The sequence below is a fragment of the Aspergillus novofumigatus genome (assembly GCF_002847465.1).
Source record: "Aspergillus novofumigatus IBT 16806 chromosome Unknown P174scaffold_8, whole genome shotgun sequence".
NCBI classification, from domain to species: domain Eukaryota; kingdom Fungi; phylum Ascomycota; class Eurotiomycetes; order Eurotiales; family Aspergillaceae; genus Aspergillus; species Aspergillus novofumigatus.
This window is the reverse complement of record NW_020194281.1, coordinates 505,126-526,914: the sequence shown is the minus strand read 5'-3', so window position 1 is coordinate 526,914 and position 21,789 is coordinate 505,126. Positions and strand designations below refer to the sequence as shown.

The 21,789-nt window shown below is 49.4% G+C and overlaps 7 protein-coding genes across 7 annotated transcripts; 3 read left to right on the top strand and 4 right to left on the bottom strand.

Moving 5' to 3' along the window:
* Positions 1 to 5: 5 nt before the first annotated feature.
* On the bottom strand, positions 6 to 1,352 carry P174DRAFT_515290 (putative Pfs domain protein; the record flags this gene model as incomplete). The annotated part of the gene is made up of 2 exons (XM_024832160.1): positions 6 to 22; positions 77 to 1,352. The coding sequence occupies 2 exons, from the start codon at positions 1,350 to 1,352 to the stop codon at positions 6 to 8; spliced, it is 1,293 nt and encodes a 430-aa protein (XP_024678691.1).
* Positions 1,353 to 2,298: 946 nt separating this feature from the next.
* On the bottom strand, positions 2,299 to 4,994 carry P174DRAFT_496411 (putative endoglucanase; the record flags this gene model as incomplete). The annotated part of the gene is given in 8 exon segments (XM_024830883.1): positions 2,299 to 2,474; positions 2,492 to 3,946; positions 3,997 to 4,050; positions 4,100 to 4,216; positions 4,270 to 4,393; positions 4,449 to 4,647; positions 4,691 to 4,845; positions 4,899 to 4,994. The coding sequence occupies 8 exon segments, from the start codon at positions 4,992 to 4,994 to the stop codon at positions 2,299 to 2,301; spliced, it is 2,376 nt and encodes a 791-aa protein (XP_024678690.1).
* Positions 4,995 to 9,193: 4,199 nt separating this feature from the next.
* On the bottom strand, positions 9,194 to 10,973 carry P174DRAFT_377107 (arrestin C-terminal domain-containing protein; the record flags this gene model as incomplete). The annotated part of the gene is made up of 4 exons (XM_024822733.1): positions 9,194 to 9,634; positions 9,711 to 10,196; positions 10,230 to 10,629; positions 10,714 to 10,973. 4 exons carry the CDS (start codon positions 10,971 to 10,973, stop codon positions 9,194 to 9,196), a joined length of 1,587 nt encoding a protein of 528 aa, XP_024678689.1.
* Positions 10,974 to 12,214: 1,241 nt separating this feature from the next.
* On the bottom strand, positions 12,215 to 14,105 carry P174DRAFT_463565 (potassium channel family protein; the record flags this gene model as incomplete). Its single annotated transcript, XM_024830283.1, has 3 exons — positions 12,215 to 13,838; positions 13,893 to 14,002; positions 14,058 to 14,105. 3 exons carry the CDS (start codon positions 14,103 to 14,105, stop codon positions 12,215 to 12,217), a joined length of 1,782 nt encoding a protein of 593 aa, XP_024678688.1.
* Positions 14,106 to 14,889: 784 nt separating this feature from the next.
* On the top strand, positions 14,890 to 16,711 carry P174DRAFT_463564 (uncharacterized protein; the record flags this gene model as incomplete). Its single annotated transcript, XM_024830282.1, has 5 exons — positions 14,890 to 15,171; positions 15,366 to 15,413; positions 16,040 to 16,064; positions 16,157 to 16,454; positions 16,477 to 16,711. 5 exons carry the CDS (start codon positions 14,890 to 14,892, stop codon positions 16,709 to 16,711), a joined length of 888 nt encoding a protein of 295 aa, XP_024678687.1.
* Positions 16,712 to 18,048: 1,337 nt separating this feature from the next.
* P174DRAFT_463563 (FAD-dependent oxidoreductase) lies at positions 18,049 to 19,578 on the top strand (the record flags this gene model as incomplete). The annotated part of the gene is made up of 4 exons (XM_024830281.1): positions 18,049 to 18,187; positions 18,247 to 18,815; positions 18,874 to 19,211; positions 19,266 to 19,578. 4 exons carry the CDS (start codon positions 18,049 to 18,051, stop codon positions 19,576 to 19,578), a joined length of 1,359 nt encoding a protein of 452 aa, XP_024678686.1.
* A 633-nt stretch (positions 19,579 to 20,211) lies between these two features.
* On the top strand, positions 20,212 to 21,488 carry P174DRAFT_506911 (Zn(II)2Cys6 transcription factor domain-containing protein; the record flags this gene model as incomplete). Its single annotated transcript, XM_024831342.1, has 1 exon — positions 20,212 to 21,488. Exon 1 carries the CDS (start codon positions 20,226 to 20,228, stop codon positions 21,486 to 21,488), a length of 1,263 nt encoding a protein of 420 aa, XP_024678685.1. The 5' UTR covers positions 20,212 to 20,225.
* Between the last annotated feature and the right edge of the window lie 301 nt (positions 21,489 to 21,789).

Sequence of the window (21,789 nt, the reverse complement as noted above, 5' to 3'; positions counted from 1 at the left end):
ATAAATCAGTGAAACTTCGGTGCTGAGACATATATATATGGACGGTCATTAGGCGTCAGCCAACCGCGGCCTCCACAGTATCCAATCACGAACGCCAACGCAGCCATACAAAAGTTAGTCCAAAGGCTGGACGAGATGTGGAACACATCAATCATTTTGACAGTGTCTGAGATACTCGACATCGTTGAGACTGTGGCGACTTTGGCAAAAAAGTCAAGCATCGACTGGAACAGAAGTCGGCCAGGGCTGAGAGCAGCTTGTGAATTCCGGTCGCGAGAGGTCCTTTTTTCGGGCGAGTAAATCTGTGGAGGCTCCATTGTGTACTCTAACAAAAGGGCCTTCGTGCACGAGGCAGCACTTGCCGCTGCATATCGCTGCCATTCTTTGGTCTTATGGCAATCCGCATAGTCGGCAATTCCTTTGATCACAACGCACGATGTCTCCTCCCATAATCCGATACCCTCCATTTCTATCCCCGTCACGCCAGTCTTGGCGGCAAGTTGATCGCGGGCGTCTCCTGACATTAGGACAGTGTCACCAGAGGCAATAGGACCCAGATGAAGGGCTGGTTTTGGAGTCGAATTCAATTCCCCATGCTGTCGGGTCCTGCAGGAATCTGCATAATCGGGACAACCCAGTTCGTCGCAGGTAGAGATAAGTGCCTTGTGACATATTTTGCCCTCCTCGCAACCGCCACAAGAGCGACACTTGCCACAGGGACGCATGTCACGATGCTGATGGAGATGGCCTGAAGGGTAAAGACGGTCCTGGTCTACACCAGGGTAGGCGGCGCCCTCCTCGCCGACTGATCGTTGAACAGTCTCCAGCTGTTCTGCCATGATAGTCTCCCACCGACGCGTTTCGTCCGGGGTTTTGAACTTGGCTAGAAAGGTTTCCATACGCTGACACGGTCTCCCTTGGACGTACTCAGGTCTGTCTTTGTGGATAAAAGCGCCGGGAAGCAAAGTCCCAGTATCCCACTGAACGAGACGATCACTAACAAGGACATCCCCTAGAAAGATATCCCGCCCATCGTTTCCGTATGGGACACCGCCGCAAACACCGACAACTAATGCCTGCTGGATCCGCGGATAACTCAGTTTCAAGTGCAGCGTTGTAGTCATCGCTCTGCATTTTCCGATTCCTGGCATGTAGACAAGAACTACATAGTGGTTGCCGATTCTCCCGTTCCTGTATACGTTTTCATCGGATGGGTCTTGGCCGAACCCGTTGTCATTCTCATCATAATACTCGTCGAAGATGGCTTCAACTGCCTCTGATTCGACTCGTAGTGCACAGATAATTGCGATTCGGAACTGGTCGCGACTCGTCGGTCGAGGGATCTCGGTCATCGTTCCCTCGTAATCCTAGTAGACATTGATCATTTTGATGCCGCCTGAAGGACGAGAACAGTCATATACAAATACTATAGCATAGCGACAGTTGCGAGACATGTCTATTTTTGGTATTGGGTATTCCAGGAATATGAGACACCCAATGTTCCAAATATGCGCCTTTGCAGGATTTTGTAGTGCCACCTCAGAACGCGCACAACTGCCTCCGCGCCACCTAAGCGCCGTCGAATTGTCATCGGCACTCTTCCTTTGCGTACCCCATTGGTTAGATATGAGCAGAGATACTGTTAGAAGCGCTTCCAACCCTTCTCTACGCACCGTGATGAAACTCTACTTCATTTAACTGCCAGGCTTATTGATACGTCCGCGGGTTAGGTACTATTCTTCTGACATCCAGGCTTCCGAGCCTTTCCGAACTCTCCTGCTCAGGTGAATAAAAAGGAGCAGGGAAAAGCTGTCATTAATCGCGAATGGAAACAGGCATGGACATGTAAACTTCATCCGGGGAGAGTCTATGTTACTATGCTGTTTAGGATTGTATTGGAAAGTGGCGCTTGGATGCCCAGCTTCATTAGGATTTACGAGTATCACGCATTTACCGGGGATGGACCAAACCATCTTAAAAGTCTGACCTGGGATCTCTATAATCAACGATTTAAGCCAGGAAGTCGATTGTATTGCTCCATGACTAGATACAAATAATGGCTATAAGTCATGCTAGGCGACACAGCTCCTCTCCTTTGATGGATTCGACTTGGATTTATCTGTTATTGCAGGCCTGATTTTCTGTCAGCATCCTGTCCGAGGATCGTTCCATTCCATAGAGGTTTGGCTTCATAACTTACACTGAGAGTAATACGCGTTCTGGTAAGTGCACTTCCATCCACTCGGGCAGGTAGTTGGACCGGTGTATCCGGTTCCACCACACTGTCCGTACGGGGTACTAGTCCCTGTAGCGGTTGGCGATGTCGTTGTGTTGGAAGTACTCGTGCTTGTGGTGGACGCCTTCGTGGTCGTGCTCAGCGTTGTCGAAGTCGTGGTGCCAGACGTCTTTGTGCTCGTCGAGGTCGTCTTGGTCGTAGTCGCCGTAGCTGTCGAAGACGGGAGACTTCCACTCGGCTGACCGTAGAAGATACCTCTTCCATTGGTGCCCACAAGCACACGTCCATAGTTTGACATATCGCCATTGACCACATTAGCAGACGCAGCGCCGAAGCCGTGTGTAGAATCGGAAATCATCTGCCAGTTCGTACCCATGTCCTCGGTCTTGAAGAGTGCTGTTGTCCCGTCGACGGTGAAGAAGCCGTAGATGACGGCATAAGAGCTGGTCGACGAGGCCTTACCCAGACCGAAGCTCCAGCCTGCTGTGCATCCACCGCCGACTTTGGTGAAGGTCTTACCATAGTCTGTCGAGTGCCAGAGTCCCGTATCGGTAGTCGCCCAGACATCACCAGCAATAGAGGGGTGGGCACGGATGGCATTAACGGCGGTGCTGGAGCCAAGCGATGCAGTCTTGGTGAACGAGGTGGCGCCGTTGGTGGATACGTAGAAAGAGCCGGCCGATCCGCCGTAGAAAACGGTGTTGTCGGACTTGTCAGATGCAATAGCCGCACCGGAGGGTAGAGACGAGACAGCGCTGAAAGTGCTGCTATACTTCGACACCATTGCCCCGTTGGAGTTCATGAGCAGGACTGTATCAGCGTCCGCGGAGAGAGCAACCTTCCCGGTAGGTGTGGTGGAAGAGGCTGCGTAGTTTGCCGACCAGGTCTTGCCAAAGTCCGTAGACATAGCAACAGTAGGAAGCGTGTCGCTGGCTCCCGAGCGAACAAGGTTGGATGGTTTGTTACCAGCGTAATCAATGCCGTTGGTAGTGCCGTATGTTGGGTTATGGAAGGATTGAGCTGGTGCCTTGCCGAGATCTGAATGGTAGAATCCTCCAACGTCGCCGACAGCAGACAGCAGTGGAGGTCCGCCTGGAGGAGAAATGAGTCCAAGGACAGCCATCTCTTCGATGCCGACGGCGAGAGATTTCAAGGTAACATTATGCACTGTGTCCCATTGCTTGAGGTCATGGCCACCATAAATTGTCGCGCCGGTTCCGTACAGCCAGTGGTTAGAGTCGAATGGGTCAATTGCGAGAGCCTCGACCATCCAGCCGACACGAACGGGAAACTGAGCTGTTGAGGTGTCATCCTGCAGCCAAGGGGCATTTGATATATCGTAGCTATAGTAGTAGTTCAGGTTGGGATATCCGTTCCACGCCCAGATGGGGGACCACGTGGCTCCGGAATCCACACTCCTGAAGATCAGCTCGTCTGGCCACCAGCAATTCAATGCGGCTACCATCAAGGTTCCAGGGACTTGCAGGTCAACAGACAAACCGCCATACCCATAGTATGTGCTTGCCATGGGTGTAGGGCTGATGTCAGTCCACACTTTGCTGGTGATGTTATACTTGTGTACCGTTCCATTGGTGCCGTCGTACGGACCAGCTCCGTTGGAATAAGAGATGTAAAGAGTCTTTTCAGCTGGAGAGAGTACTCCTTTATGAGGCAGAAAGCCGTACTGTGGCTCTCCGGTAACCCAGGACCCTAGCTTTCAGTTAATGGAGGATCGGATTCGATAGATGAAAAGAACGTACATGTAGATCCGGCATCCTCAGACACAAACACTGATTTACCGGTGTCCGCCACTCCTGGAAAGAATTAGGCCATAGTTCGAAACTTTCTACTCTCCAAACCTACCAACGAAGATGCGTGGAGTGGGAGAGCCCTTTGAACCAGACGTGGAATCAAAAGTCACCCAAGCAATGCCAACCGGGTCGGAAGTGTACGTGGAACTGGCATCCTGGAAATATGTTCCTTTTCCCAATCAGCATCTCGCTCACATGGCATCATTCGGCATTGTGTCTTACCAGTCCAAATAAAGGACGTGACATTAGACCAGGTCGCTCCGTAGTCAGTACTCCTCCAGAGGCCATGGCCACTTCTTGCGCCGAAGTATAGAATACTGTTCTTGTTAGGATCTATAGCAAGGCGCTACATTGTCTTAGCCGAGAAACAAGCAATGCAGGGTGAAGGTACTGTTACCTACCTCGCCCATACCACGCCCAGGCATATTTCCTCCAACTTTGAAGGGTAGCTTGGTTTCCGCCCAAGTATTACCCTTATCGGTTGAGCGCATGATTGAGCCAACGTTGGGGTCCCATTCGTTCGTGTACATCCCCACCGCCAGGTACAAGCGATTGGTGTCAATGGGATCGGTAGCGAGTGCATCGACACCCCAGTCATGCCTGAATTGTCAGTTAATTTCGCTCATAGATTCAAATTACATACCAGTTATTGTTGCCCACAGAGTCCTGTAGAGGGGTCCATGTGTCGTCCGAGTTGAGACGGTACACGCCTCCAATATCAGTACGGGCGTACGCTACTCCCTTGGCTGATGGATTGAAAACGATTCCTGGAACGAAGCCTCCACCTCCTGAATATTGCTGTCAGCAAGAGGGTCAGACAGGTAGTATTCAGTATACTTGCCTCCTGTAACCGCATTCTTCCAGGTGTAAGCTTGTGATGCGGCTCCGTGGGCCACATCAGACAAGAGGCCTGCAGCCAGCAAGACCAGGTTCAGTGTATGCATCATCTTGGCATTAGATGCTGGCAAGCCATGAGAATTGGAGCGGCCAAAGAAGGGCGGGTTATGGGAGTTAAGTAGTCTCAACTGCACGGAGATGTCTCCGCTGCTCCTCTAGGGTGATTGTAAAGCAATATATGGCCTTCAGGTCAGGATGCACGTGTGTCTGCCGATGGAGCATCTGCATCCGGATGATGATATGCATTAAGCTCCCATTCCGAGGACCTTGAGAAGTCTCATCACGATACGCGCGTATTGAGCATGGGTGATACCTGTAAGGCTTTCTGCATATTCCTCCACCCGGATTCATAATGACCCTTGTGATGGTCCCGCAAGTCGCATAGCACGAACTCTCGGCACAAGAGGCCGAGCAACCGTTGACTTTCAGGAACAGGACCCATTGCTTAGATTGAGTAGTGACGAATTCATCACGGATGCCCTTCCGATGCATGTCGACCCCGTGACGCACCCCATACTTTGCTTGCAGAATGACGGATATGTGGAGTCCGGTGTGGAGTCCGGCAAATGTTCACGCAGACCACGTGAATACTTGGAAGTCTGTGCCTTAATTCTGCTCGGTAGATTTCCGGTGTGATTACGGGGCTGTCTATGGTCATCTGCACGGTGATGATAAGCCATGTTGGTGGGGTGGCGCCGCATGCAGGATGCAATGCAGGCGGGATTGGAGGAAGAAACATATTAATGGAAGAATATACCCCAGAATCAGGAGTATGCCCATTTGCCGATGCGGGGAATTGCGCACAGATATATTAGTCCTGAAGCTTGACGATATTGAAGAAAGAAATATGATAATTTCCTGGTGAGATAGGGCAACTGCAGCACCATCCTGGAGGTGCATCCACGTTTCAAACAGCAGAAATATGGAAGATCTTATTGAATCCGAATTGTATACCCCACAACTGCTAGTACTTATGGTGTACTTTGATCACCAGGCATCGTCTTCAGACACAACGGCGACCCGCGGAACCGAAACCCTACGGTATTCCTGATGGGTTCGGACCCCGGCCCGCAATGCCTATAGTTACATTCTCGTTATATTTGTACTATCCGCCGTTGGGATTTCCCGGCTGAACATAAACGGTTTTGCATCGCTTATCACTTTCTGGAGAAACATCAGCATGGGGATTTCGGAATGCTCCATCTCTCCTAAACCTGGGATAGGATTAGACATCTTGCCCAGTGCCGCTCCTTCAACTCTACTTGCTTCACACTTTGATAGAAATCTTCCTCCTGGAAACTCAATCGCAACAATCATTATCTTAGGTCCTACACACTAGCACATTGAAAGCAGCTGTAAGTGATGTGTGAGAGAATCCAGAGCGGAAGTGGTATTTCGACAGGTCCGGTCATAGGTCATTGAAAGCTACACAGAGCCATAGTAATAGTGAAGGAACGGGCTTGACATTGTCACCACCGTAAGCCCCATATATAGAACGACTAAGGTAGGCTGATAGATCGGTAGACCTGGATAGTCAGCGTAGGTATTATAAGAACTATGAGCCGGGTATCAGAAGGTGTTGTATCCCTGCTGTGTTTACCCTACTGCGATCATCCCTAATAATTACAGGTGGTTGCGTAGACACCTTTAGACTGAGCGGTTCGATATCGCCAGAAGGGAGAGGTTTGAAATCAAGATAAATGGTTGTCGTCACCTACCTCTGCACCTCTAAAACTGCCTGTTTGCCAAGGTCCACAAACAAGGCGATGAATTGGCAATTATAATACTCAGCGTGAAGTGAAATGGTGGACGGAAGTTGCTCTGGATTCGGGCAATGGAGGACCAGCCCAGGCCTCAGCTCTCCGTCAGGCAGGGAATGTTGCCAGGCGACAAGCTTCTGATACAGCTCATCCTCGGCTACAAGCCTCTTTGACTCCGACCTGGACCCGGGCGCGGACAGAGTACAGCCTGGTATATATCTCGCTCTCAATTCTGACCACTTTTCCCAAGTGTGCGAATTCGCCGGATGCTGCCTCGCTGACTTGGATGTCTTCGTCAGAGATTGTTGGTGGACGTCCGAGCCGAAAGCTCAGACCTCGATCCAGGACGTACAAAACCCAGAAGACGTTGCGCTGTTTCTCAACCTCGCCTGCGGAGAACTCTGCATTGCAGTCGCGATTCAATCCTAACCCGAGTGCGAGTCGTGCCGCCCATCCAATGGCCATGTAACCAGCCTCCACGTCCAGCATGGTTTCCAGAACCATAGCCTATACCACGGAGGTGTATCTGCTGCAGTCTTCAATGACTTTCACAGGGCCCACTGGCCATTCCAATTAGGGCTTTGATGCCCATGACCTCTCTAGAGCTATATGAGAGCTGATTGAACACAGAATAGCAATTCCGCAGACATCTTAACACATAGGCACCACCTTCACCATCCCGCCTGCGATGTAGGACTGTCGCTGACCCGCCTATCTCATCATCTAAGACGAGTGCTCCAATACCAAGTACGGCATTAAGTGAGGCATACCAGGCCACGCTCGTTGGAGGATCTTCTGAGTACTGCGCGTTGAAGAGTCGCATAAGCCTCCTCTGATTAAACACAGGTAAGGCGGAGTTTACGTAGGCAAAGAAGTCTGCACAAGTGTCAGCTTGCCAATTATCACTGGCGCAAGGGGCGTCAGGGGATATCTAACAGCTAGCCGCGAGAATGGCGGATCCTTTTGGTGGGAATGATCATCTGGTTTGAGATGTTGCCATGTACTCATCATCTCCTCCGACCAGCCTAGCATGTAGGTACGCGCTCTAGTAAAAACAAAATCCAATAGTTCGGTCGAGTGTGTGATGCTGGAAACCCACCGCAGACCCCGCGGCGACAGGAGAGCAGATCCGGACGCGGAACATGACAGACACTGTGAATTTGCTACCAGCAAAGGGAATGAGAAGGGACATAGTGGTACCAATAAAACTGGAGAATCCGATCCGATCCATCAAACAGTACGATGCATCGTCCTGATTCGCATCGCGTACCGATGAGCGCCTTCCTGCGAGCAACAGCGATTCCATCCTCTCAAGGCGGTTCTTCATCTCATCGATGGTGTCGCTGTATGAAGCATAGGGCATCGGTCCAATAATTCGAACGAACAACAGTGTCTTGCGCTCACCGATGCGGGCTTGGGTTGTCCCTTGATGATTCGCTTCGGGAGGAGGGCGAAAACTCGCATTTCTGCTCTCGCTGCTTGCACCGCGAACAACTCTCGCCTTCTCGCTTGCATCGTACCTAAGGTAGAATAGCACGTTAGTACGACGGAAAAGGACAAAGCTTTCTGTGTACCTTTGTCTTCCTGCAGGGTTCGCAGGATGCGCGCAGCACGGTTTGCGGATTCAGATCTGACTGCATCGGATCTTGAACGTTTCACCATCAGATACACCATCAAGTTGAGACAGTTATCTTCGTTCGCAAGATCTGAAGGTCTTCAGTATTCATCCTCCAAGTAAAGTAGTAACACTGGATGAGACTCATGATGTCATCCGAGTCTGCAAACCACCTGGACTCCCCTGACTGAGCCCAAACGCGCCCTTTTTGAACCTGTCCATAGATGTGGTATTGTAGACTTCAGCCAGTTTGGTTAAGATTGCTTATGCTCCCTCTTTGACTGGCTACCCAGCCTGTCATCTGTGTCCAGGTAAGACATTCAGCTCGGTTCAAGTCTCCGTTACCATCGAGAGGACATCCATGGTTCATCATGACCGGGGACCATGGAAAGGGCGCGGCTTACGTCCCATGTTAACAGGTTCCCACAACTGTCTGATAAATCACCCCACCGTGCTAGGAGGTGGCGTGATGCTTGTGGATATGCTTTCAATTAGTATCCGTCTCAGAATGCCTTGGGAACTAGTTGGAAAAATTGATGATGGCTAGACTAATTCAGCCACGGCCACAGACCACCTAATAATAATACTTAGCAAGCACTGAAATCTCACAGACCCTTGAATGGACCTCGACAATGTGATGATGTAGACTGACGGATAGTACTGGATGTGAATGTATGACCTAACAAGGGTATATTCACCGTCTATCCAAGCAATAGGGTTTCATGAGGACAAGCAGGGACTTGCCACAGCGAAATCAAACAAAGGATTACTCCTAAAGATGAGGAAAACCACGGCCCACTCGAACAAGGGAAGTCATGCATTAGAAATGATAACCAAGTATCGGCAATTCGAGGGTATGAAGTATGAGGAAAAGCTATCCGCCATACCATTGCCTCCTATACGGATCAGGTCGCTGGTGAGGTTCATCAGAAGGAAGGCCCCATTCAGGTAAATGGGCTCGAGCGGGTTGCTTAATGCCACTGGAGACACTATCGAAGCTAAGCGGCTGCGTAACATTCCACGGGAGTTGTCCTTTAACAGACTTCAAATTGTCACTCGCTTCCGTTTCAGTTGCTTCTGCTTTGTGCTTTGTGGGTAGTGATATTGACTGGGGACTTTGGTCACAGCCACATTGGGCTTCTTGAGACGCAGTCACTTCGATATCACCTTCCCTCTCATATGGTGGGACATAAATATTTGCCGGTGTGGCCTTGCACGATAGAATGGTGAAAGGTGTCTCGATGGTCAACTCCACGGGCCGAGACTTGCTTGAGCCCATACATTCATGGTCGTTTCTCGAAAGACACAGAACAATCTGCGTGTAAGTCAGCATCATCAGGAATATAAAGTGTGCTTGCAGTCGCATCACTGGGTATCTTGCTCTTTCTTACCTGGATCCAATGATTAACCTCAGGACTACCGCCCTTGGTACTGAAATGAAGCCATTGTCTTTTTCCTTTGACTCTCATTTCTGGGCATCGAGGTAATTGTACCTCTAAGTTGATCTCGGAGGTCTCCAATTCTTCCCCTAGCAGATTCATGGTTTGAATGCCGGGGGATCTTATTGAGCCCTCGTCTGTCATAATTCGCATGGTGCTGCCTGGGTAGGAGCTGTAACTTGCAACACCAGCCTGCTTTTCGAACAGAAGCACCCTTTTCGTGGGCAGCTGCAGGAAGCGACCGGTTTGGCCCTTTGTCTGATGCTGTACGTGCTGAGACACGTATACCTTGATCCAGTGGCACTGTAGGTTGGCCAGGGGAATTAACTTAACCTTTATTGGTATCTGTGAGCCAAGAGGAAAACACTTCCCGAAAATGCAAACATCGTAGGCGAGCTGTTCACGCCATTTCCGGGAAAGGACGATCGGCTCAATCAGCTCCAGCGAGTTTTCTGCTGGAAGTCGAATGACCGGGACATCGACCTGACAAACTACCTTTGAGGAAAATGGACCGGACGGTTCAATCAGAGCTTCCAGGTAGTACCGGGTGGATATCAGCTCGGTATTGATGGTCTCCGGAAGACAGTTGTGCAGGAGGAATTCAAAGCTATACAGATAATCACCAGCGGGAAATAGAGTGCTCTTGGTGACGGCCCCCAAGAGTCCAGGCTGCTGTAAGCCGCCAATATTATACTTAGGAGGAAGGGATCGGTCTCTCCAAGACGTTTCAGCGGTGTTTCTGCTGTGTTGGCCTCTTTCTATATCTGTGCCAGATCGATCCAGTATGTGACATATATCTGCTCCATAGACATTGCCTGATTGCGTTGTCTGCCCGCGGTCGAAGTAGGTGATACCAGACGTGATCAGATCCCTATCCCCCACAAGCTTCACTGGGCTAGGATATTAGCATATTGAAAAGGGAGCGAGCTTCAATCCTGAGACTAGATGGATTGACGACAGACCTTCCGATAGCTCTAGTTTAACCAGCCCTCGAAAGTAGACGCAGATCCGCTTGATTTTGATCGGTTCAGTGACTTTCATACGTAGAGACCCCCGGACGACGGCCGCCTTGTCTTTGCAAGCACTGCTACCTGTGCTGTGCCCTTGCAAAAATACAACGGGCTCAATTAGTGCAAAGGTGGGCCGGATCCCTTTTCGATGGCCAACAGTCTGGCTTCCGGAGTGGCGAGCAATGTCTGGGAGTAATGTTTCCATTATCTCCCTCTCAAAATGTCATTCGATGAAGTCAGACATGCCAGTATAGACGATCAAAATACATACAAAACTGACAGTTGACGTACAACGTTTACTAAATTGACCAGACGAGGAAGGCGGTTCATAAGCTTCGCGCCAGAGGCATGTTGCAGGAGTCCTAATTTATTGTAACCCATGCTCATGAGCGAGCAATCATCTGCAACGCCTCATGGTTGAGCGCATCGGGCGGGACAGAGACAGGCGTACGACCCATAATGAGCTCCGTAAGCTTCGGGCAATCGCAGGACTCAAACACAGTACTTTGTCCGAAGCCTGGGTAGCTTAGCTCTCCATAATCCCGGCTCAGCCCCGCATGATCACCCGATAATCGCTGCTAGCCATGGTTCATTCAACGTGGCTGGTCTGTCATCGGAGCCCCAGCAAGAGGTTCATTGCCTTGGTGGTCTAGACCAGGCTTGCCTCTAGCAACGACGTGATGTTAAAGACGCTCAACGTTTAAGTTTCCTGAGAATACGCCACTTACTCATCGGTTTCGGAGTGGCATAACTACCCAAAGGGCTAAGCGGTCTGTTTGTGTCTCGTGAGCGTAAGAGCACTGACAATAGTTAACCGTCACGATGTCTCTCCACATAACGGGGTGTAGCTGGCGTCCAACTCCGGAAGTGTGTAGGAAAGCATTTGACAGTACCTAACAGTACCTCTCACAACTCCAATATTATGTGATTTTTCTTTTTGTTATCGAGACATAGACTTTTTGTTTAGCCTAGTATTAGTTTATATTTATCTGAACCGTTGAATATTGAATACTAATATTGGAAACTAGACTCAAAGGAGAGGGGGGTTGATTTTTGTATTAAGCCGTCCTAGTGATCCCAAAGATATATTTGCGCACCATTTGCATATAGTAATATTTAAATACTCTAGCACCCAATATGAAGCCATTTTATAGTTATCGCATATTAGAATTCAGTCGAGGTTTTACGATCCATGCATTGCAGGGCTGGAGCCAAGGGCGTGACTGTTGCCGATCGCCCGGGGAACTACGTGACTATTGCTGCCTTTCCCAATATGCCAGTTGGCTCTTGAAGTGAGGACACTAATAGGCGTTATCACAAGGCAAACCTTGCTCAACTTTATGGAATGATCGTGTCCAGAAGCAGCCCGAATGTCGGAGACAATGTTGGCTAACTGAAACAGGGCGTGCAGTAGTCGCCTGGACACATCCAACCTATATTCTTGACTTAGGACAACGTGTCTGATCTTTCACTTTGCTCTCTCTGCAAGGCCTCTCGTAAATTCGAACACACCTTCTCCGTCAAGAAATTCAGCATCCACAGAATTTCTTTGTTCATGTCTGTAGCCGGTCTGTCGGAGTCCAGAAACTCTAGCACAGTTCCTCTATGGCTGTATAGGGTTGTAAGAGAAGTGGGTTCCAACAAGCCACACCCATCGTTTTCAGGATGGAGCAGTGGAAGGATCATGTCCCACTCACTCTCCAGATCAAGCTGCGTAGTAGTCGAACCTTGAAGTGTAGATATGAGCTTGCCAATTTCCACGCCGAGTAAAAGGGAGCGATGAGCAGCTTGGACGAGTGATGCACCACCTTCGTGCTTTTCATATGCTGAACTGCCTGGTACATTGTTGGATGATTGTCCGGCTTTTATGAGATTAGGGGCATGACTGTTGCTGTCAATAAACAGGTCCAGGCCTGGGACTGATTTACTTCTCGCTTCCTCGCTGTGAGCATCAGGGTTCATTCTGCCCAGACTTGAAGCTTTGAGTCTCCAAAGATAGCGCAACAAATAAGTCAACTTCTCAAATCCCAATTGCCCCATGGCAGCAACGAGGTTGGTCAACACGGGGACAGCCAGAAGGGACCAGAACACGAAAAATGCTTTTCCCAAATTGCTGGTGGGGTATAGATCTCCGTAGCCGATGGTTGTCAGAGAGGTGTATGTGAAATAGAGGGCCTGAAAATAAGTCCACTTCTGGCTTCTCTCCGAGCGACGGAAGACGGCAGCACTGACTAGCCAGAGGAAGAACAATGCGATCCCGGAGAGGATCAAAGTCGTCCATCGATGCCTTCTATAGAAGTCACGCTTGATGCCTTGCAACTTCATAAGATCAGCCTTGATTGGGTACCGAGATTCAGCTGGCGTTTGCTGTCCTTGTTTCTCCCTGTCACTGTGACCGTTGCTAGAATACTCATCGAGAGGTCGGCGCCCCTGGATGCCGCTGTGCACTTCGTCAATCTTGAATCTGATGCTTAGTTCTCGAATATTCTCGGTGAATGACGTTATTGAGGTGATCACTAGACCTGTATTCAGGATTCCCGCAGAGACATATGGAAATAACAAGCTTCGTCCAAGGTGAGTCTGCGGGGCAATGTTTCCGATGCCGATTGTCAGAAGAGTGTAGTCGGCCCAATACAATGCATCCATAAATGTCCAACCCTCAATACTCGCGTAGACAGCAGCCCCCGCAAGCAGAAAGACAGAGAAAGCCGCCACTCGCAGGATGATGCTCGTACATTCGACTGTTCGTCTTTCGCCGTGGGTCAGATGCACCGAGCGCACACTGCATGTGTAGATTGCCAACAGCACAGCAATTAGTATATAGAGGCCAGCAGCAAATGTGCCGTAGAAGTAGTTTTGCGTATACCGAAGCGTCTGCTGGGCGTTCACTGTTGTATGTTCCCCAGCTATAACACCGATAACAGTAAGTAGCGTTACTGCAGAGGTACACCAGCACAGTACTGTCACAATGAATCCCTTTACCGGATCATGTTTGGATATCATTGTAAGCAGGAGTACGAGATAAGCAACAACGGCGAATGCCAGCGACATGGCCTTAAGTGCGACGGCCCTGGTTTTGATTATTAGTTCAATGAGAAGCGAAAGAAATGAGTGCCTTTCGTACCATGCCGGTTGAGTTATAATGCTTGCGCTTCCATCGGCATCAATTATCTCTCGCCATCCTTGGGATACGGCGCAAATGTTGAACATTATGGCCAATGCACATAATACTCCCTGGATGCCTCGTCGGTCAGATTTACTTTCAAACCGGGAATCTTAGGGAAAGTACCGCGACAACAGGGAAGCTTGCCGATGCAAGCCACCAGCGTGTGACCATCTTGTCGAGAATTAGATCTTGGCTTTTTTGTCACATGTTGGCTCGGTGCATCATGGCATGCAGCATTGCATATGGCATGGCCTGCACTGGGGGATTCAGTTATGGTGTGTTCTACTTCGACATATGGCGTAGAGCCCTCATAAATAGATTAATGTAAGCGACGGTGACAACACATTACGCAGAAGAAGTCTACCGCGGGATCTGGAAGCTAACAATAATAAAATCTTGAAAATTCCACATCTACATTATGTAATGTATCAGCTCGAGTAAGAATAATACCTAAAACGGTCACGCCACTCCCATTGAAAAGAAACTTTCATGTACCCAGACAGCGATGTGTGGCGCATTGCAAGGTATCAGCGAACCCCACAAACCTTAACGATGATCAACGCCCGCCACTAAACCTTACCTACGACCAGCGATGGAAGGTTATGGACCATTTGAGGGCCAGATGTCAGCGGTATTATGTACCGAGGATCTGACAGTCTCGAACGTAAAGATCACTGGAGAGAACTCTTTACCCCATAACTCAGGAATCAGCCTCAGGAAAATCAGCTGCTGAGTGTGATCCTGGGAACATATGGCATTGCCTTTATAGGGAAACCTCTCGGCAGCAAGATATGGACCACATGGTGATGACATCCATTGTTATTAGACATTTTAAATGGGCTGACATTAGCACTGTAATTGAAGGACAACTCCCCCAGGCAGTGAATTTCCCGCATTTAAGCTGTACTCATTGAATTCTTCAGTTTGCAAAGGATTCTATAGCACACACGTTACCATGGAGACAATTCGCGATTCAGCTTTCGGCAAGTTAGTTCGTTTCTTTAGCGGTTACAGGGTCTTTCTGTACCCAGAAGAAATGGATGGTTTGACTTGGCGGAAATACCTACAAACGCCAGATGCCTACCTGGAAGAAGCAATGACGGAGACTAGTAGCGAAGGCTTTTACGAGCAGCATACCTTGTACACGGTTATGTCGCAGTGCAGGCGGCGGCAAAGGCTCCCTCTGAAAAGTGTTTTGGCAGGTCCATGGCGTGTGATACATGATAAATCGCCTGAAGTAATTGGTTGGGGAGGGATGGATGATAGCTAGGTACTTGTCGACACATATAGTAATGCTTGAGCAGTTCGAGGCTGGCAAGATGGACATCCAGGCTAATATTGGTAGAATCCGCAAGATTGGAGCATTAGCAAAAAGATCCTAGTTAACCTACTTATCTGCCTTCTTACTTTCTATACATTGTGGCTGAGCAGTTTGGTGTGAGTAGCGAAGCTGGAATTCTTGGTCTGACACTATTTGTGGTCGGATACGGACTGGGTGAGCGCTTGTTTTCAAATCAATCAGGTCAAAATTAGCGAATACTAACGAAGACCAGGTCCCATGATATGGGAATCGATATCAGAGCTGCCCGCCTCGGGACGAAATCCGCTATATGTCGTAACACTAGTAGTGTATATGTTCTTCCAGTTCGGAGTGATCTTCGCCTAGAACTTTGGCATGCTCCTGGCATTTCGATTCATAACCGGCTTTATTTGCTCGACCGTTCTGGCGACAGGGGGAGCCTCGATGTGGGATACGTGAGACCCCAAAATCCGCGACTATATGATTGCTATCTGGGCATGCTTTGCCATTGCCGCTCCGGTGCTGGGGCCACTTGTGGGAGGGTTGGCCGCTTCCGCCAAAGGTTGGACGTGGACGATCTGGGAGCTGCTTTGGATATCTGGCCTTGCTTTGGTGCTTCTCTTCTTCCTGCCCGAGACATATGTCCCCAACATCCTCAGTCGTCGAGCACGCCGTATTCGCCGTATCACAGGTGATCAGAGATATGCGTCCGAGGCTGAGATTGAGATTGCTCGGGTGGCTCCGAGCGTAAGCCTGCGTGGAGATCCTTTTTTGTTAACATATGGTAACTGACAGATCGGAATAGGATGTCCTCTTTGAAGCGCTCGTGCGTCCAGTTGTGCTCTGCTTCCTCGAACCTATTGTCCTCCTCATAAACCTATACATTGCCCTTATCTACGGAATTTGTGCATTTGCCTCGAAGCCTCTCCAATTGTCTTTGAAGAAAAACACGGCTTGATTCCAGGAGAAACTGGCCTGGCATTCCTGGGTATCATAATAGGGGCAGTATACATTGCTCTTCCAGTACACTTCTATTGGAAATATCGCTGGCAGTCCAAACACATCAACCCAGTCGGCCACCTTTCCCCGGAAGAACACCTCCCTCCAGCATGCTTTGGAGCTGTGTGTCTACCAATATCCCTTTTCTGGTTTGGATGGACCGGAAACTTTGCAGGCATCCACTGGATTGGCCGATCATTGCTTCGATGTTATTTTCTTTTGTGGATACCTTATCTTCAACAGCATTTCCTGCTACGAGGCACAGGCGTATTCGAAATATGCAGCCTCGGTGCTTGCCGGAAATGACTTCTTAAGATCATCTTTCGGAGGCGGCTTTCCCTTGTTCGCGACGCAAATATTCCATAATCTGGGCGTCGGTTGGGCTTGTACATTGCTTGGTTGTTTGACCGTGGTATTTGAGGCATACCCTTTCTTGCTGTACACATTCGGAGAACGAATCCGGATGAGGAGCAAGTAGTGGCCAGCACGGTAACTAGGGAGACTGGGTTGAAATGGGAACAGGGGGCTATCCATGTTTAAATGAGTATCCGGCGATATATCGTCGCTATTGCTTCAATTTATTCATGTACCAAGTAGCACACCGTCAGTGTAAGCTTCTGTTATATCATGCACTTTTTTGTACATATTCAGATTTCGCGCTTCCGCGTTAATAGGCATGTAGACTACACAAGGACCCTAGTGACTCTAGTGGAAGAGCAGCGTGGAACAGGGGAATCCGGCCCAGTAGCTCATTCATTCAAATATGACTCCTATCTTGGTCAACTTTTTGAGACCTTGTTGGGATAATGAACTGTGTCCTTCTGTTGACATATATCCGTCTTGAAGCGGTGATCAGCCTAGTGAGACCTACCATGCAGTAGGATATGTTCTAGAGTACTCTGGCAATTGTTAGCAATAAGTGGACCCTAACACAGCCCCTTACTCAGCGGAAGAGGCGGGCGGGTATGCAGGTTCCTTTCTTGTGGTTATTACGAACTACTCCTGTCAAATACAAAGCAGCTTATTCAGCGGAAGAAACGGAATATGTTCCCGGCTTGCAGTTGCAAATGCCTGAAAATCAAACTTAGGTCGTTGTGGGTCAACCGCGCCGAATTGAGGATCGGGAAAACTACAAGATAGCTGTTGACAAGTGATCCGTCGAGATATAGCAGTATAACTAGGGTCGTATTGGTTAAGATGTGATGGGTCAACACTCTCATAAAAAAATGAATGCCATCCTGACAGTCGTTCGATTGACTAAGCTATGCTCATATATAAGCACAATAACGCTCGAGTGGACCAGAAACGCAATGCATGATAGGCTGTCCACCGTATTTGGTCATCCTGGGTCCTGTCGCAAGTATAAAAGCTATATATATCAGTTGCAGTTGCAGCGCGTGGATTTCTTCTGGAGTCAAACAAATATATCACCACTCCGGGGATCCCAACAAATCTCCACTTCACTTTCATCTAGCAGCCATTATTCTGCAGATCGGCAATGTGCGTTCCAGAACTAGCCTCGTGGTTAGGGCACTTATGCACTTCGAGGCAAGTCGATCCACTTGAGAAACGGTATGGAACACACTTAGTGGGGTGATGTTCGAGGCCGCAAGATGCAACTGAAGAAGCTGTTCACCTTCTCATCCGCTGCCGTCCGAAAAGAAGTGAAGTCAAGTAATGGGGATCAATGCGTACACTCCTCCTGGCCTATAAAAGGGCGGCAAATGCCTGCCCTGATTACTCGTACTATTAACCCAGTTTTCTATCAAGACCCGGAAGAAAACAGCCATGGGAAGCCTAGACAAATCTACTATCATGGATCGCTATCCCCCTAGTGGGCTCTCCATTATTATAGTCGGGGGTGGAATAGGAGGCCTCGCGTTTGCGATTGAGGCGTATCGCAAGGGTCATGAGGTCCGGGTCCTGGAGAAACGGCCAAGTTTTAAAGGTTATGGTGAGTTAGCATCGCATGCATACACTACAGTGCCTTATCTTACAGTTATATCATGACAGGGGACCTACTCCTGATAGAATGCAATGCCCTCCACACTGTCAAGAAATGGCCTGGTTTCTTCGAAAGACTGGAGGCCATATCTTACAAAACCCAGCGAAACGTGAAGAAGTTCGACGGAACTTGGATTGGGAGCTGGCCTATTGGTGATGGAGAAAATAAATCTGCAGCCATTAACCGTTCCGAGCTTCACGGTTTGCTTTGGGACTATGTGCAGGAACTGAGTATCACAGTAGACTTCGACAAAGCGGTGGATGAATACTTCGAGAGTGACACGAAGGGAGGCGTCGTTCTACAGGACGGACAGAGGCTTACGGCAGATATCGTTGTCGCGGCTGATGGTGTTGGATCGAAGTCATGGCCTTTGGTCCTGGGGCAAAAAGACAAACCCATCAGCTCGGGCTTTGCCTGCTATAGGGCGACTTTCCCGGCGGGTCCAGCCCTGGAGAACCCGATCATTGCAAAGGAGTTCCAGGGCCATGTGGATCGTGCTTCGATCCACTTAGGTCCCGGAGCACATATGGTTGTCGGCAAAAACGAAAGACAGATATGCTATATATTGACCCATAGGGTATGTCTCATGATTTTGCAGTTCCAAAAAGCAATGGCTAATCCATTCCGTCCTGTAGGATGACCACAATGCCGAGGAGAATTGGGATAAGATGGTGTCTACCGATACTGCCCTACAGTATATCGCGGGCTGGGAGCCATTCTTAACGGAGATTGTCAAGGCAACACCAGGTCACCGTTGCACAGACTGGAAGCTGTTGTGGCGTAACCCGCAACCAAAGTGGGCCTCACCTAATGCTCGTGTGATCCAGCTTGGAGACGCCGCACATTCATTTTTACCCACGTCGGGGAGCGGAGCGGCAATGGCCATGGAGGATGCGTACTCTCTGGCGACCTGCCTACAGTTAGGTGGGAAGACCAACGCTCCCCTGGCTGTAAGGGTTCATAATCAACTAAGGCAAGTGCTTGCCCAATTCAGATTAGAAGGCGACCATATACTTATGCTATGCAGGTTTGAGCGCGTGTCGTGTGCCCAGAAAATGGGCTTTCACCACCGAGAAAAGTTCCACAATACGGACTGGGACGAGGTTTCCAGAAATCCGGATATCCTGAGCAAATCTACTGCAAACTGGATTATGCGCCACAACCCGGAGCAGTATGCATATGAAAACTACGATAGCTGTGCTCGTCATATTCTGGCAGGCAAAGATTTCCAGAACACCAATATCCCCCCGGGCTACAGGTACGAGCCATGGACCGTCAAGGAGCTTATGGACGCTTCGGACAGACACGAGCCAGTCGTCGACAAAGGCGACTGGTCTTGATTTTTGTCCCGAAAGTTGTTATGGAGTACCTTGTTCTGGAGCGAATTTCAGTTACAACCCAGGGCTCCTGGAGCACTTGTTCATTGCCCATAAAAGTGTCAGATGGGATATGATTCTCTCTATCTGTTTTACTCCGACGTTACACGTTGAATACAGACTCCCAATCTCAATTCAGTCCCAGGGCGTACATTACAATGGAGAATATACGTTCTGAAACTGTATACATGTTGATCATCAAGATCGGGAACGATGCAGTGGCATTCATGAGGCAGCTTCGACCATGGATCCTGCGGTATCTCCTGTGCTACGTCTCTAAAATTAGACTTATAACGTCCTGAGCGCTGCCTCGACTTGATAATCACTTGCTTCCTAATGGGAAGAGTGTTGCAAAAGAAGGTATCAGAGACCTTCTGGCATTTGTCAGCACCGCCCATAGTTAACTAAGTTATAGTCCAGTATGACATGGTTGTATTAACGACACCACCACTCCCGTTATACTGATTGGCCGCACGCAGACCCCCACTTTACTCCGCCGGCCCACTTTTGTCCGCCATGACACATAAGCTTCAAGCTCAAAAGACACCCCCATCATAACTCCTGAGTGTTCAGCATCTGCAATCTGATCCAATCCAGCTGTAAGACTCGCTATGTCACTCCGCAAAACATCTTGTCGGGCATGTGTGGCTGCCAAGCGACGGTGTGACCATGGGGTACCCAGCTGCTCTCGCTGTTGCAAGAAATCTATTACATGTCGCTATCCATATCCGCCTCCACCGGCTAAGGGAGATCAGACTGCACCACTAGATGTCCATGTAGGGTCCAGTCTCGAGATTGATCCCACGGGCTCGAGCACATGCGAACTTGCTCCGGTGGAGGACTCCATACAACCATCCATGATCTCCGACCGAAGAGATGACATTGTTAACCCAACGTGGTTCCTAGAGGGCCCCATGACTTCCAGTCAAGCCTGGAACTTTTCTCAAGGGGCGTCAGGCTGGCGTCCTCTTCCCAGCTCAGCAGATGGTTTTACTTCAGCATTACTCCGACTCGAACGCAGAGTCTTGGAGTTTTGGCCCCGCGCTCAGGATACGGAAACCTGGGGATTTTGTGTCCGGACGTTCATTGGTTACGTCGATCATTTTCTAGATACGGGCACAATGCCACTCATCGGGTCTCTGGCCGATCGCACATCAGATCTTCCGCCACTTCTGCGTGAAGCATACGGGGTTTGCGCCGCATATCGAGCATCCAAGAACGCGAAAAAGCCTTTCTACCACCAACTCCTGAACGCAGCCGTCAATAACATGAGTCGAAGTATCTCAGCTCACACAGATTTGCAACGCCAACTGGACCGTATTCAAGCCTTGGTCCTCTACTATATCATATTCCTAGCTGGTGGCATCACCAACAAGCCGCTCCTTCGACAACTAGACCGTATGCTGGCGCAGGGCACCGCTGACCTAGAGCGGATGGAACTATCAAGTCGCCAAGCGACCCGATACAAAACACAGTTGGACTCTCATTTTTCCGAGAGCCATTTAAATGGCTGGGTACTTTGCGAAAGTGCTCGTCGACTGGTCATGATTTCGTATCTGGTGCGCGCCGTTCACTCGGTCATCCAGTTCCAGAGATGCAACTATATCAAATATCTGGCGGGGCTGCCGGTTTCCACTAAATCATACGCGGAGCTTTGCTGGGAGGAATTCATTTATGAAAGGGAGCAAAGCCCGGGACAATCAATTTCTGGAGTCATATCGTATGATGAATTTGTGAGCGACTGGGAGCAAGGAGGACTTGTTCAAGTGGATGAGTTCAGGCATCTTTTGCTAGTGGCGTGTAAAGGGTTGGGGTCTGTACGAGAAAGAACATCGAAGGAGCTGGTTCCCACCTTTGACCCTCTTCATGCATGATACTTAGCGCTCTTGAATAAATATTTGTCTATATTCAATGCAAATCTTGCGTCGAACTAGATATGGAGGGGCCAGAGCCACACATTTCTCGAATCCGGTATAAGGGAACAGGGAACGTCAGCAAGCTCAGCATAAGCAGTGCGGCTAATAGTGGATCCCGATCTCTAAGCTTTGCTGAGAAATATGGTCACTCGGCGCCTTTTGTCCGATGGATATGATAAGCAATTGCGGGAAAGAGTGGATGTATTGCCCAGATTGCGGCGCATTATCTGCCTGGCAGACAATGATTTACCAGAATGAA